Here is a 17,391-nt window from a genome sequence, read left to right as displayed (position 1 = left end):
ATTTATTATCATTTACCCCGTTGTAAACGTCAGTCTTGTGTTTGGATTGACTTTACATAAAATGCAACAATATAGAACTAACAGTACAATATGCGACAAAAACCTGTACTACCTTTCATACAGATTATAGCTAGTTAAAATCTAGCATTAATATTTAATAAGGCAGTTGAACAGCTGTATAAATTGACTGCATCATATTAACATTTGCAATATTCAAAAAGTTCTACAAACATGTATAGTTTCATGCAGTTTTGAGATCATTAGTACATAATTGGCACAATATATTCCTAAAATAAACTAACATTGGAACAATAACGATGTATAAACTTAAATTTTACGTAATAATAATAAAAGAACAACTAATTATATGCTGCAACAAATCAGTTCAATCAATCGTGTGTAAACAACAGACTTTATTTCACAGCAACATGGATGATGGCCAGATGCAAAGTAATATTTCTATCTGATATTATACGCAACTATAAACTGATTGATTGCGTACGAAATTCACATTTTCGAGCAATTACGCCAACAAGTTAGTCAAGCTTACCCTTTACGCGACTTCCTTGTCGAATTTTTTCTTGTTGCTGTTCTTCAAGCAACGAAACTCGAAGTTACTATAAATATGATATTTGCTTTGTCTGATAATAAAATCCGCATAATGGATCTCATAATCTCGCCAAAATAAACCCTTAGCTATAAAAATGCAAAACTTATTCCTCACAATAAAAATTACGCGCCATTTTCAGTCATAGACAATATTATTGTTTCTGAGAGTCATTAGACGGTGGCGTCGCCACTTTCAGCCTTCTCGCCTCGTCCGCATCGAGAGCTCGTTTCATTTCGTAGTACTTCTGCTTGAACGACTGCAACTCAGCGTTGACACGGTCCAATTCTAGCCTTTGATCTGTTACTTGCTGTTCACGCATACTTAGTTCTGGGAGAGTAATAAGGCAATAATTTGTTTACAATGCTACAAGGATTCTTGTATGTAGATGTTATCGGTTCTAAAGTCCTAATTAAATGTCCTCAAGGTAGATATTCTACCGAATCCGTTAAATAAGAATAATAGATACATACATACCAGCAATCAAACATTTCATCTTGCTCGTTCGCTGCGTGAGTGCACGTTGGGTACGATTCAAAGTTATCTGGTAAATAAATTAAATTCAATCTTTAATCATAGAAAACAAGCTAATAAAATTACTACCTAATGAAGAGTTTTCATAATACCTGTATTTCTGGACTAGGCTGTAGAGCGAGCATGTCTTTGACTGCACTGTATAAATTTTTCGTCTCCTTCAATTCTCGATCTTTTAACACCAACATCTCGCTTTGGGCAAGTACTTTTCTGGAATGAATAAATTATAGATATAATGGCACGGTTAATTCAGAGGTAAGGCACATTATTTAATAGTATTTTTGTTGGCTACACTAGTAAGTATGTTTTAAACCAAAACTTTGTATCACTTTGCTATGATTGTGTATAAAAAGCAACAAAAAAGAAATTATGATAATTATATTCTTTGCGGTAACATGTGGTAACAGATTTAGTTTCTTAATTACATCAAAATGTAGGTAACCTTTGTGAACAAACTAAATAGCTAGCACATTTTTTTAAACCATGACCATAAATCAATTAGGTACATAATTCGGTCATTGTCTGTAATAAACTTTTTGTACTGTAATAAATCTGGGTTAATGATAGCATTTTTTTACACTTTTTTTTATTAAATTATAAACAATTCGTCGGTAAATAAAAACAGACTGCCTAGTTTCAAGTCTATAATTTATTTTCGTAATAGATAAGTAAGTAGCTAAGAATTTTATTATGAGACCACTAGCCTCGTATTAAAAGTTAGTAGGTGGGTGAAATATTTAAGATATGAAAGGTAGCCTTCATATCCTTAATATTTTACACTTAATATGAAGCTCTCATCTCATAAGGATATCTATTAGTTGAAAAAGTGTCGGCTTGTAGTAACGGGAGGTTTTCTAATTGGCGCTAGTGGTGCAAAAGTTTATGAAGTAAGTTTAACCGTTAAAGACAGGGTATTGAATTAATGCACTCCGAGGGACACTTCTCATATTCTTTATAACTAAGGAGAAATTTTGTTCACATAAAACTATACCAAACGTGACTAAGTCGGTTTTCCCGCGCTAGTTTAGGCAGTGCGTCACACTAACGCAAGAACAAACAATATATAATATTGTTCAAATAATAATTTGCGTACACTTCCAACGAATTTACGACTAGGTATTTGTTTAACTAACAAATAATACTCAAATTTATATCATGGGTAATTTTAACCGGAACTTTACCTGGAATAGGCGTAATAATGCTTACAGTGTGTTTCCCCTAATTTCAATTTCACCGTCTAAACCTCAATTTATAAAGCTAATCCATGATCAATGAACAATTCGAATCGCAAGAAATCGACATTTTGCATCAGTTTTAAATGCAACCTATAAATTCAATAGTTTTAGGCTTTTACCCTTCAAAAATTATAGTTCTAAAACTCACATGATACCCTATTAAAGCCGCAAACTTTACATGTTTGAAGATCTCTTGCAAATATCCTATAACTCCTGCTTTCCAATCCAACCAAATCCTAGATTTTTGACAAGTTTAAAAGATAGTTTTAAAAGTAAGGCTTAGGTCATACTTCTGCGTGAGGCGCAGCTTCTGCGTGAGGCGCACGGCCTCGGGGTCGGTGCCCTGCAGCTTGCGCCAGCGGTGCACGTTGAGCGGCGTCTCCAGCGCCTCCTCCAGCGCGCGCACGCGCAGCCGCTCGCGACCCACCTCGCGCTCCAGGTTGAACACCTGCCCGACAACCACGGTACATTCCCAGTTGTCCCCAGCTGTCACCCCGAATGACAACTGGGACTTTTATTCCCAGTTGTCACCCCGGGCGACAGTGTTAGAAAGGACAGCTGGGAATATACTTAGGTACCGCCGGTTTCTGAGTAACATTTAGCGATAGTTTACCCATTCAATAACGTTTAAGCTCATATAAAAATGTCAATTTGAGTAAATAAACTACCGCTAGATGTGTCTCAGAAACCAGGCATTAGTTTTCTAAAAATACTGCTACTATCTCGACATTTTGATTAACGAGTTACACTATTAGATTAATAAACATCGAGAGTAGTATAGTAGTTTAGACATATCACTGCGTTGTGTTATATTATCTACTGTGTAAATGATGTTAGCATCGCCTAGGGCTACGCTAGCTCGAAATTTAGATCCTTTCATTTCTTAGAGTAACTAAATATTTCGAGAATGAATCTTTGTCTATTCAAGTGCATTAAATTTTACAAAGTCCCACCCTGTTTCGCATTTTGCCACACTGTGAGCTGCGATCGATTTGGCAGTCCCCACCCCCCATTTTATCAAGATTCTGATGAAACAAAAAGTCATTGAATCTACGAAGATTTAACGAGTCCACTGAACTTACACGTGTCTCTATTAAAGTTCTACTTCCTAATAAAAAAAATGCACCTTTGATCTATGACCCCTAATAATTATTAAATAATTTACGGCTATAACACTACCGATATACATAATATATCATTGTTCTATATATTTTTATGCGTAGTATGCGCATATTTATTAATTTTATAGATAAATATAGATAATTTAGTAATATTTATATGATTTTATGCTCATTTATTTATTATACTGCCGGTTAATTTATGCATTAGGCATAAAATATTCAGCCTAGTCTAGACAGACAATTTAGTTATAAAATTACACAATTGACTTTGAAATATTATGTATAATTTTCTTTTTAACCTTGTTTTAAATAGCTAAATTACTAGGTAAAGTGTCTTTGTCTTTAAATAATATATAATTATGTAGAAAAAATATAATTAGGGTACGATCAATTAAATAAAATGAATACATACTAAAGAGCTTAAAACTAGTTTTTAAAGTATAAATACACGCAATTTAGCCAGTCTAGAAGTTATTTGGCACGCAGTCCGCCCGTGACCTAGACCAGTGTAATTTGGTCGAAACGTCGGGTATCAAATAAGGTATCGGTAAAACTAAAATATTATTCACGTATTTGAACCATTTCTAGTGGTCAAGTTGCGAATTTAAATCGTTAGGATGGCTATCGCTTATCGGAAGATAATGAGAATGCCATTATAAAATAAAATAAATTATTACGTTAGTTAATCATTAAGCAGTCTTATGTTACCTCAAGTCTCAAATCAGTCATGTTCTCAATTCCTTTGGACAGCAAGTTCTTCTCTTTGCGCAGTCTTATGATCTCCAGACGTAGCAGTCTGATGTCTTCGACACGCTGTTCATATTGGCGTTCACCTGAAAACATTTAGCATGTTTAGCAATTAGTTATAAGAATAGGCTTAAGACATGACCACTTAACTTCTCTTTTTGTAATGAAAGAGTGCAATAAAATAAGTAAGGAAATTAAGGCTCAGTTTAATATACGGACAAGTCGAATTAACTTAATACAGTGATACCAAATATTAAAAAAAAAAACTGCGAAATTTGGAGTCTTTTAGTCTAAACTTCAGATACCTATTCAGAATTTTTTAATGAAGTGGGGGCATGCTTACTGCGTGAACAAAATTGATATTGTGGCCTTGTATCCTTATTCCTTGTGGCCTATACTTAGCATTAGCTCAATTTGTGCTGTGTATGTCTGTATGAAGATGATGACGATGTTTAAATGTGTACCTCTCTGTAGCGTGATCTCCAGTATCCGTATCTTCTCATACAGCAGCGATATCTCGTCGTTTCGTCGCACGAGCTGCGCGCCCACCACGTCGCGCTCGTTCATCAGACCTTCCAGCTCTTTGAGCAGCTTGGCACGCGCTGTGTCTCCTTCCTGGAAAGGGTAACAGTTGAAGACTCAACGTACAATAGTGAAACCACTATAACCAATTTTGCTTGCTTCTACTTCGTTCGTTTCTTTCTTCCATCTTCTTCTTGTTGTTAATATAGACTTTGAAACAGTTCTGTTTTATTTCGGTGCTCAACACTGCTTATATTGCATGAAGATTAGCTTATCATTTCAGTAAACGTCTTGAACAGGCTTCTGGTTGAAAGATAATCGATAAAATAGTGGTAAATAAACAGAAATTGTAGGAACCTATGTGTTTTTGAACTATTTCACTTTATTACAAGCGGAGATACCTACTATGATGTCAAAATGCTTAATGTGCGTTTCGTAACAGGGTCCATTTCATCTATTTAACAAGAAATTACCTATATACATATAAATGAAACATAGTCTCACAAACCTGTACGATCCTATTAAGCCGTGCCTCCTCCTGCCTCAAGGCGGCTATATCAGCCCTGGCCTCGGACAGCTTCACCTGTCCCGCCTGCACCTCGGACCGGAGTTGTTCGTTCTTCTTGTTGCACTTGGCGAGCACCCCCTCACAGGTCTTCAGGCCTACTTCCTTGCCGCTTATGTCTTCTTTTAACTGCTCGATTTGGTAGGCTAACATCTGGTATGGAAAATGGGTTAATATTACATGTATAGATACTGTCAGTCATGAAATAAGTTGTAACTGACTGGTGTCACTGGAATCAATGATTGAAACGTGCCAATTACTTAACTATGCAAACATTTTTCTGCATAAGCATTTCCCGAGTTACTTACTTAGTTAATGAGATGTCCAAAATTTTAAAACGTTGAACATGTTATGTCTATTTGTCATTGCGGATTTCATCATTCTTTATTTAGATTCGGAATTTCATCTCTATTATTCAATTAGAAATTGATAAAAATATGATCTGACTACCGTACATCACTATACTTACAAGAAAAATATGGTAATTTAAACAATTATAAAGAACAACTGGAAGTAACACTAACAAAAAAGTAGTTCAAATATCAATTCTCTTTTCAGTTCTACCCTACCTTAAGTTTCTGCTTCAAATCCTGTATCTCATCTAACGCTTCGGTATAGTTCTTATGCAGCATGTTCCTCTCAGCTCGGGTGGCGTCCAGCGCTACTGACAACTTGCGAGAGTTGATGTTCTCTTCCCGGAGCGCCTTCTTCAGGTCCAGGATGTCGGCCGTGCGGAGACGGACCTCCTCTGAGGACAAAGGGTTCAACATATAGGTATGATATAGCTAAGATGACGAAGGGTAAAGTTTGTGTGTTGAGCTGAAAAATAAGCTTGTGTAATAAAAGTGTTTAGGAGTAATTCGATTCCGATAGGTAAATATCGAGAGTTTGATATTTGAAAATGTAAAATAGCTGTTCATTTGTTAACAATATTTCAAAGCTCAAATTATCTAATATAGTAGTAGTTTGTTGTGTACCTATTGTGTATAAAATTATAAATAAAAATTTATATTCACCTGATATTTCATCAATTTTCTCATTCAAAGCTATAGTTTCTTCCAACGTTCTGCAAAAGAAAGGAAATAAAAATAAAATCTTTTCAATTGAGACATAAATTTTGCTTTTATTTAGCAGAATTTAATATTTTCATTTTTCTTAACATATACCATTCGACAAAAATGTATGGTTAATACGTCACCTGTCCTTATCTTTTTCATATTGTCGTATGAGTAGTCTCTGCTTGTTGATCTGTGCCGCGTTCACGTCCAGCTCGTGTTCCAGCTGTTTGCGACGCTGTTCTTGAAGGTGCAGCATGTGGAGGTTGTCCAGGGCTTCATCTAAGAACGGAAGGATAGTTTTATGAACGTAAATAATAAATGTAACTCATTAGTATCCGGCATCGGTCATAACGAGAATGAAAGAGTGGCCCTACCTTCCGAACTGGCGGTAAATTCACTCTTTGTATCATTGACAATATAAGTGTCAGCATTTGACCTAAATGAATAAATGATTTGATTTTGATTTTGAATGAGAGACGGGCTCACCGCGCTTGTTAAGCACGACTTGTGGACTTTTGCACCAGAGCTCTTAGATGTGCAAGATTTTCTGATGTTTTTCCTATGTTAAGATTAAATAATACGCCTTTCTGACTTTACTTGTAAAAGCTATATAGGTACCTACATAAGTTTTCAGCAAATTATTTGACGAAGAAGAGTATCGGTATATAAAGCTACACCGTAAAATCATCCTGAAGATGGTTCAAGGTAATAAAAAAGCTCAAGAAAATCTAAAACTACGAAGCCACTAACTCTGTATCTTCTGCATGTTCTTATTCAGTATATCCTTCTCTCTGTTGAGGTTCTCAATCTCTCGTCTGTCAGCCTCGGCCTGCTTGTTGCCGAGCTGAAGATCTCGCTCCATTATTGCCACTTGCTGTCGTAGCCCCTCACTGAGAACAAAGATATCTATGATTTACGTAGTAGTTTTTTTTCAAATTTTTGAAAATAAATCTAGTATGTAAGTAACTTTTATTACATAAGTGACCATGATTTCCAAATGTTGACAATGTTTGCAACTGTTCCGGATTGCGTTTATAGAAACTAGCTTATTGTTTTGTTGCTTAGGGTTAGTTAAAATTCACGCATAAAAAAGAATATTACGTTGTTTGATGGTGTTATTACAAACGCGAAATTCTGTTTGTCTGATTGTTACGCTTTTACGGTTATACCACTGAAAAAATGCTTAAGAAAATCATAGCTTTTTATAAGACCCAGGGAATAAAGGATACTTACTTTATTCTTAAGAATCAACTAAGCGGTAAGCGGCTGAAATGGGAGATGAAATTACCGTTCACTCTCAATGTTAGCTTTAGTCTGTTCCAGAAGCTGAAACTTCTTAGTCTGTTGTATCGCTTGTTTCGTTAACTTCACCACCTCGTTGCGCTGCTTCGTGCCTTCGTCCATCGCGTTCTGAAATACAATCAATTAAACACATTCAGTTACGAAGACATTTAAGTTACGAATAGGTTTTTATTTATATTAACAATAATAATGAAAATATATTAAATAAAATATTAAATATTTAATGTTTAGTTACGAATTAATACTTTTGGGATTTTTCTTCTTCCCAATTCTGGAAATAAAGCTCTTTCTACGTTTTCACTAAATAAAAAATCTAATTATATAGTAAAGTCCATCTGCCTAATATGCTTTGATTAAAAATGTTATTAAATAAAACAAAGATCGTTCACTATCTCTTTATACGTATTTTCAGGGATTTTTCGGGAAATAAAATACATAGAATTTCATATTCTAATTTAAAATATAAAGTAGCAGCTATTTAAAATGAGGTGTAAAAGTTAACTTAGAGTACAAGAGGCAGAGTCCACAAGTTACAGAAATGTTTATTGTGACGCAATAAAAAGTTAATGAAGCAAGGCAAGTTTGTCTGCCTACTCCTATCGGAAGAAGGAGCGAATTCTTGTATGTTTTTTTTTATTCATGGCAATCAGTGATATTTCGTTTCTGCTTACATTCAAGAACTAGGCTTAATTGTACGTATGTTATAAAAAAAATAATGTAAGTATTAACACGAACTGTCAAATTTTAATAAAGGCTTTCTATACTAATATTATAAAGCTGAAGAGTTTGTTTGTTTGAACGCGCTAATCTCAGGAACTACGGGTCCGATTTAAAAAAATATTTCAGTGTTAGATAGCCCATTTATCGAAGAAGGCTAAAGGCTATATGTCATCACGCTACGACCAATAAAAGCAGAGTAACAGTCAAAAATGTTACAAAAACTGGGAAAATTTGACCCATTCTCTTATGTGACGTAAGAGAAGTTGTGCGAGTCAGTTATCATAAATAAATTCCACCATACCTTAAGTTCCCTAGCGGTATTAGTAAGCGTGCCCTTCATCTTCTCATACTCGGCATGTAGACTGTCCAGCGAGTCTCTCAGCTGAGCCGCCTTGTTCACCGCCTGTTCTTGCTCCGCTTGCGCCAGGTCTAACTTCTTCATCATGGATGCCAGCTGACGGTCACGACGTTCTAGGGTCTTCTCACCTCTTGCCACCTGAGGAGTATTAATGTACATTTGAGAGTTATGCTCACCTTGATGAAATATATTGCATATTTACGGATATAAGTGTAAATGGTCAAAAATAATCAGGTTAATTTTTAATTCAAACAAAATCCTGGATCCACATTATTAGTAATAAATTTGAAATAGTTGCAATCTAAGATTAATTTGTAAAGCTAGAGTACACGGGAAAAATAAGAATAATAAAAATGTGCGTTACTTTATCAGTCAGGTTCTTGATGGTGACTCCTCTAGCCTCCACCTCTGCCTTCATGGTGTTCGTCTCACCCTTCAAGTGGTCCACTAGACGATTCTGACGCACTGCGTTGTTATCTGCTTCCTAAAAAACATACTAAGTATTTAGTCAAAGATTTTTGAACAGCAGATTAAAACTGTTTGGCTTATACAGTACCAAGCGTAGGTAAACTGAAACTGTAAACTCAAAATAACTCTACAAAGCTAAATACATTTTTTATATTTCTACGTAACTTAATTTAAATCAATCGTAAATTATGAGGGCGTTTTAAGATTTTTTTTAGTAGCACTGAAAATTAAAATGCCCTCCAAAAGCATTAAGAATTTGCAAAACTGCTCACCTCGAGCTGTTCCTCAAGCTTGGCGATGTTCTCCTCGGCCATGGTGTTCTTATTCTCCAGCTCCTCGACATAGCCCAGCGCGTTCGTCAGCCTCTGCTTCACACCATCAAGCTCGCTGTTCAGACGAGCCTTCTCTTTCTCGAACTTCTCTTTCTCCTTCACGGCAGAGGTCGCTCCACTGTTTAAAACAAATAATTTAAGTTTTAAGTAGCATAATTTTACTTACATACAAAATCTTTAATTGTGCAAAAATTCGTCCTATATAGTTAGTATATACTATATCTTATATAGTGATGACTCGCCTACACACTAGAATTCTCTGTGTCATGCAAGTTAGTTACCGAGTCTATTATTATCTAAGAATTTCATGCATGAAATTCTTGAATCCAGCGATCCTTTATGATAAGATGTATGGATGTGAATGAAGCAAAGGAAGGTTGTAAGGACCGTGCCCAGTAGCGTTCTCTGGTCTCTGCCTATCCCTTAGGGAATAAGGCGTGGTTTTATATAATTATGTATATATAGTATATTGTTACAATGTAGTGTCAATTTCAGCAACATGGTAATATAGAAATGTTAAAATGTATGGCCAATTCCTACGTAATAATAGGTATTCCTAAGGAGGGTTAACATGAGGCTAATTGCCGGTTGTAACAACACCAGCCAAATCCCTTTACAGCATGTTTTTTGAAAAGGAAAACATGCTGTGCCGACCACAACTTAACGTGGAATAAGAACAAGCAAAGAAGAAGAAACTCGACAATAATTAAAACATCATCGCTTTTTTTTTAGCAACTTGATGATTGTTGAGATATAAACATATATATTACATAGAAATAAGAAAATAAGTTGAAGAATAGGTATAAAGAGATAATATTTATTAAGTTATAAAGACTAATCACCTAATAAAATTAGTTAATAATAATAGCAGCGAAGATGATTGAATCTTTGACGTGAACCAAACTAAGGTGTGCCACAAGGTAGTAAACTGGCGCCGTAACTAAATGTTAGTTATGATTACTAATAGTTCATAAATATGAACAACGAAATTAAAGTTTTCGTTTGACGAATGCACTTTACCGTATTCCGGTCAAATTTAATATTAAAATCGTGTTTTAAATAACCCGTCGACCTTAATTTGTATCAAATAAATAATAACTTTAGAATGAATTTAAAAAACAGTTAATTTTATAATGTAGCAACATAATAATGCTAATTATAGTCTATGGATACAAAGATTTAATCTTTTAAGTTTATTTCAAAAACTGTTCTAAAAATAGCTTCTCTGCTCTATTTACATTTGAGGTGCATTCTTATCAATATTACATATCTAAAGAAATTAACGACTTGAAAATAAATATTTTAGTTTAACATAAATATAACTGCATTTTTATTTACGCTAGGTTAAAGTGAAATTGTAAGTTTCAGTGTTACATTACAAAGTACTAAAAACCGCGTTTTTAACTGATTTATTAATATTAAGTCCTAAATAGTGTCAATCATATGAGACCTTAATAGACTGGTGCTAAAAGGAATTACAAGATTAGTGAATTTTGATGATAATATGCGTAATTCTGGAAGTACCATCTATGTGCAGTGCATGGCACTTTTTAAGCTATCTGATCAACTAATGAGATTGTCCCATTACTGGAAATGGGTCTCCTCCCGGAATGAGGGAGCAGTTAGCCCTTGAGTCCACTACGCCGGCTGAGTGATGTAAAAAACTTTTCAAAAGTGGTAATTTTGCCTTGAATTTTAACATTTTCTGTTATTTTATTTGTAATTTGAATTTTGTGCATTTATACGATCATATTTTGGATGTTTGCCTTCAAGTTCTTATCTCCTTATGTTTATTCCTTTATTTGTCATATTTCCTTATTTTTGTGTGTCTGGCTTGTTGTATTAAGCTATATAATAAGATCTTCTGTCTAGCTGTTTTTTATTGTTCAAGGACTAACCGCAAATCATTTTCTAGAAGTTTTAAAGTTTATTACAATATTTGTTAAGGCATTATGTTCGTTCATTATGAAAGTTATTTCTAGACACATTATATTTAAAATTATTTTTGTATATTTGAATAATCTACGTGATAATATGTAATGTATATCACAATCTTTCTTATATTATAAATGCGTAATGTATGTAACAGTCCACTGAGACGGACTCTTCTTTCGAAACTATTTTGTATATATTTAATTTTTATTTTATCTGTATTTCTAAGTACGTAATCATATAATAGTTAATATCATCTTGACTATAAAATTAGACTATGGTCCCTAATAAACATTTAAACCATTATTTCCCACTTGCAACATAATTTTATGCGGTTATGACAATGACCCATACACGTTTGATACGCTGTTACGCAAAAACTCCTGAAAATGTTTGGATTGAATTTATACACAAAAAGCTTATAAGCTCGATTAACACAAATGTTACTTTTACCACGGTTAATCTTTTCACGCAGACAAAATTGCAAACAGAAGCTAGTTTTTATTATAATGTTTGTAACTAATTACTAATTAGCTATCGGTTCCTTACACCCACAGCAGTAATAAAATAATAAAAAAACTTTTGCTAAAATATTCGTCTGTTACAGGGTCACTTATTGTAAACAGGATGGAAGCAAGCAAAACATGTCCAATTGTCAAACTCTAATTAAGACTGTCACGTTCAAGGTACAATTGCACTGAGATAATACTGACCTATGTCAATTGACATACAGTTTTACTGCACATGCTAATCACTACCTGAAAATTGTTTACTATGAGTTTTAGGGGAGGCTCACACTAAGCGATTCAACAGCAGTGAGACAGCTCGACTCATATTCTACAAGTGCCTCTAAACTTGTAGGCTATACCTAAGTAAAATCATACAAAAGTTTACTTATATTAATTGTAAGATGGCTCAAAATACACTCTTCTTTTGGTTCAGGAATAAATAGGATTATAGCATATTTCGCCTCTTTTTAAGTCTAAACTCGTGTTATTATCAGTAAAAAGGGAATAATCAGGCAGTAAGTGAACAACACTATTAAGCAGCTAAATTTACATAAGAGAAATAGGTAATGGTTGTTATCAAAACGTACGTATAATAATATAGTTGTGACAAAAACAGAGTATTTATAATTACTAAGTTAAATAGACGCAACAAGATCTTCCTGCGAATTAATCTTTGTAAGTATGAACTTGTATGGTTAATACTCCAAGAATTAGTGCTATAAGTGTAATTTTTATAGTCATATATTAACAATAAACATGGCTTCCTAAATGGCTATAGACGGAAGCTAAGATTAAGATTGAGAAGAGATTGGTACACAGAAACACAAAAAAGGTCCGTTTTTACCCTTTTGGTACGGAAACCTAAAAAGGGACAGACAACAGTGATATTAAAAAACGACATTTTCCTTTTAAAAATACGAAATCAGAGCTCCACTGAAAGCTGCCCCGAATAAGTGTGTGACGTATGTAGTTTTTGTATTGATTGATTAATAATAAAATAATAAAATGCATCAATAGTTAGTTATTCACTAATTAAATGAATACTCTAGCAAGGCTACATTCATATAAATGATTAAAATACACTAATTAGTACTGACATTTATTTGTAGTTTATTATAACGACTGTAGACGTTGTTAAGAGTTGAACTGTTTATGACAGTTGCATAATAAGTTTTTTGTTAGTTAAGAGTCATTTAAAGTTTAATTTGTCTTCCTAGTAAAAGTATGATTGGAACGAAAAGCTAACATGTGAATTTGGAGTTCACCTATTTTCCCACTTTTAATCGAAGATCCTAACTGGAAATAACAGAAGCGATAACTAGAAGTATTTATTTACAAACTATTATTCATTTCAAACATTTAAAAAACCTATTTTTAAATGAACATTTGACACAAATAGAAAATAACAACAAAATGTGACACGGCTCACAAAGCGGAATTGTAAAGTTTTACGAGTATTTAAAACATGACAAATAGAAGGTCTACATTACTGGTTATAATAAAACTGACCTACATTAATTTGCATATATTCCGCGCAATGTAATTACCGCCAAAAAATCCATCCTAGAACGTTTATTTATGGTCGAACATAATCGTCGACTACCTTCCGCATTTTACCAGTTTTTTTGTCCAAAAAAGCGTTTGATTAATGTATTGCTATCAATTTTATGGTGTCCAAGCATGCATAATAAGATGTCTTTATGATAAAATCTATACTAATATAATAAAGCTGAAGAGTTTGTTTGTTTGTTTGAACGCGCTAATCTCAGGAACTACTGGTCCGATTTGAAAAATTCTTTCAGTGTTAGATAGCCCATTTATCGAGGAAGGTTATAGGCTATATATCATCACGCTACGACCAATAGGAGCAGAGTACCAGTGAAAAATGTTACAAAAACGGGGAAAATTATGATTCTCTTATGTGACGCAAGCGAAGTTGCGCGGGTCAGCTAGTAAGAGATAAAATTAGTAATTATTATGAATAATTTGAAACCTTATCGTTTTCGGCGACGCATTTAATGGTAGCTACTAGCTAGGATTATTTTGCCGCGTTATGTTGTTTCAACTTTTTTTTTTTGTGGATCGAGTTGATTATAATTTTAATTTATGCTTATTTATCGATAAAGTTTCAAGTCACATCCTTCCACTACCGGATTAATTTAGTTGCTAAGTTTTGGTTTTTTAATGAAAATCTCAATTTAAAGTCAACACGAATACGAAAAATTATAATTATTTTGAGTTTAGACGTTTAGATAAGATCTAATTAATAAAATAATGTTTAAAACGCGCATAGATTGAATCAAAGGATTTAATTTGTCGACTAAATGTCAAACGCTGTTGAATATTTGACACATGACAGAAGTTTGATATAATTAATTAGTACAGTACTTACTTATGTAAAGTTTCAATCAACTTGGGTAACTTTGAATCATTATGAAAACAACAAAATTGATTAAGATTCATTTTAGTTTTGCAAACTTTTATCAATTGTGTTGGTTTCATATGAAAAAATAATCGAAACTAGTTCAAATTCCCACGTTCAATGTTACCCAAACGATTCAAAGTGTAGCTAAGATTCTAAAACCATATTGATATCTAGATGTTGGTATTAATATTGGCGATAAACAACTTACGATAGCAACGGATATTTCAGTCAATTTCTATATTTTTGGTAAACATGTCGCCATTTTTGATTCAGGCATAATATTTTATCATACTAGCTGACCCGGCAAACGTTGTTTTTGCCATATAAATAGAAAAAAAAAATAGTGTCCCTTAGGGGTGTGAAAAATAAATGTTGGCCGATTCTCAGGCCTACTCAATATGCTCACCAAATTTCATGAGAATCGGTCAAGCCGTTTTGGAGGAGTATGGCAACGAAAACTGACGCGAGAATTTTATATATTAGATTATAACCATGTATCCTACGAGCCAGTAAATAGTTCAAAGGCTAGTATTAAGAAGGTAACTTACGCATCATCATCGCCAGCTCGTTTCCTTGCATCCAGTTCCTTCTCGAGCCGAGTGACGAGTTTCTTGATGGTCTCCAAGCTCTCCACGCCGGCCAGCTCACGGGCATGCATCGCGTCGGCTAGAGCTCGGGCCTCGTCTAGTAAATAAATAATGTTTAGTAGTACATACTGAACTAAGATTGGATGTGGAAAACGGGAAACATGGAAGGGCTTAACGGGAGATCTTTATAATGGAGTAAGAGCTTTTAAATGACTTTAAGGGTAGCAGCTTGCAGGCAGTTCGCTAAACGTTATCCAGGGGTGAGTTAAACAATTGTTGGTGTGAATAATTTATTAGATGCGTCGTGCCTGATAATGTAAGATGTGATTGTTTTTGCGACGCAAAGAGTTCGTTAAAATAGATCTCGGTTGTTGTCATTATGTTAGCGCTTGTAAAGCTATAGTTAAAGCTAAAGTTTATTAAAAGTTATTTCTCTAGAAGATGACATAATTAGACTCACCAATATCGGCTCGTAGTTTCTCTATAGTCTTGTTAGCGTCAGCAATCTCTTGTAAATAGTCATTAACGGTATCGTCAAAACGACGCATTTTTTGCTGAAAAAAATATTTCAATATTACTCAAAGCTTAAGATTCCCTATGTGGCCTGGGCGGTAGTGTGTACGACTGTTGATCGTGAACTCTTAGATTCAAGTCTGGGATTGCCCAAAGTGATATGCTATCTGGTTTCTTCTACTTTCTGTTTAAATACTAATATAGTTGCTTTAGGTTTAGGCAAAGTACCTGGTAAATGCTCCTCACCACCTATCAAAATGAACCCAGAAGCATTCAACGCGGGTGCATTTCATGCACCTCTGCTGACACACGCATTTTCAACAAGCTTGTTGCAACTTACTTTTGGCATTTTAATTAATTAATTCCCGTATGCATGCAACGCGAGAGTTAAAAAGTTATAATCGTAATGTTACAACTCACTTTCAGCACGATATTCTCCTCGACGTTGACCGCCTTCTCCTCCTTCATCTTGAAGTAAGAGTCGTACAGCTTCGTGTACACGTCCGAGTAGAACTTCATGCCTTCTAGCTCTCGGAGCTGTTCTAGGACCTGACAATATCAACGATAACATACAAATATAACTAGTTAAATAAATTATTAATCGTAAAACTGAAGAAATCCTAAATCAATAGACAAAATATTCTTTTAAATTACAAAAAATTAAAGAGTTTTAAAGAAAGAAAATATAAGTACTGTGGGGTATATGCATTTTTTTTAATGTAGGTAAGTTATTTTTAATATAAATGTTTCGGCAACGGTTTTTTAAATTCATCCTATAGTGCAACCTACAGTGTTAACTAATATGTAATGAAATATTTATATGTATTTTGAGGTTATAACCAAACAGTTTGCAATTTAGAGCAGCTTTATAACCTTGCAACTGAACTAATCCCACTTTACTGATAAGCAATAAAATGTGGTGCATTTTATTAAACTATTGCAAAGAATTAAAATTATTTAAGGCTGTAGTGTGTCAAAAATTAAACTTTAATTTTGTAACTTTTGTTTAGAACCAGTTTATTTGTAAAAAAAGTAAATAAAAATATTATTACTTTTTCATATTCCTTCTCAGCTTCCGTAGTTTCAGAGCCGATGTTCATGGCTGCCCCAAATGTTTCTTCCTCGTCGGGATCCATCTTTATTCACTAAAACTTAGCAAATAACACTAAAAATATTCACAAACAATAATAAGCAAAACAATTAAAAATTTGTATAAAAATGATCGGACACGGTGCTCGGCTGTTTATGTAGTTGCCTGGGAGACGGCGTCGGCGCGATTTAAAAAAACATCGAGCATAGACACATAGAGTTTGCGCTGCGCTGTCAGATTTGAGGAAAACGCGGGAAAATTATTTTATTATCATACTGTTAACGAAATAAAAATGGATAATTTTTATTCTCTAATGATCTGTGCTATAAATTCCGTAATTAATTCTTTTCTGGGAAAAGCCTGGTGCCATAAATATTTCTGTACAAGGAAAATTGCATTATTTTTTCTTTTCTTTTAATTAATTGCTGAATAGAACGATCGATAAGGAAAAACAAGGCTGCATTCTTTTATTCAATAAGTTTTTAATTAGAACTTGGACAATGAATAATGTTTATTTAAAGTTATCTAATTGAGATTACGCATCTAGGTTTTCAATTTCAATTCAATCCAAATTCAAGATATCCTTTATTTCACTAACTTCGTACAAAGTACTTATTTGAAATAGTCCTACAATTATTTGACCGTTTCGGAAAAACGAAAAAGGTCGTGAAAAGAAACAGCAAGAAACTCACGGCTAGTTTTCTCTTTTCCGCATCTAAGATAGGTATCTCTTAAACAAAATCCATTAAATTCCAATTAATCTTTG

At 33.9% G+C, this 17,391-nt stretch overlaps 1 protein-coding gene across 2 annotated transcripts; it reads right to left on the bottom strand.

Annotated features, from left to right (window-relative positions):
* Positions 1-38: 38 nt before the first annotated feature.
* On the bottom strand, positions 39-16,788 carry LOC142983584 (cilia- and flagella-associated protein 58-like). 2 transcript variants are annotated; one of them, XM_076130537.1, is made up of 19 exons: positions 16,588-16,788; positions 15,956-16,084; positions 15,483-15,576; positions 14,984-15,119; positions 9,510-9,687; positions 9,134-9,253; positions 8,713-8,907; positions 7,678-7,799; positions 7,140-7,279; positions 6,530-6,668; positions 6,348-6,397; positions 5,901-6,079; positions 5,275-5,484; positions 4,709-4,859; positions 4,206-4,330; positions 2,667-2,824; positions 1,234-1,351; positions 1,085-1,151; positions 39-937 (listed from the first exon to the last, which is right to left on the bottom strand). In XM_076130537.1, the coding sequence occupies exons 1-19, from the start codon at positions 16,669-16,671 to the stop codon at positions 762-764; spliced, it is 2,571 nt and encodes an 856-aa protein (XP_075986652.1). In that variant the 5' UTR covers positions 16,672-16,788; the 3' UTR covers positions 39-761. The 2 variants fall into 2 exon arrangements, with proteins under 2 accessions (XP_075986652.1, XP_075986653.1); XM_076130538.1 differs by having other exon boundaries at positions 790-937; positions 1,081-1,151.
* Positions 16,789-17,391: the final 603 nt, after the last annotated feature.

Source organism: Anticarsia gemmatalis, chromosome 24, assembly GCF_050436995.1.
Source record: "Anticarsia gemmatalis isolate Benzon Research Colony breed Stoneville strain chromosome 24, ilAntGemm2 primary, whole genome shotgun sequence".
NCBI lineage: Eukaryota > Metazoa > Arthropoda > Insecta > Lepidoptera > Erebidae > Anticarsia > Anticarsia gemmatalis.
This window is presented reverse-complemented; position numbering and strand designations above follow the sequence as displayed.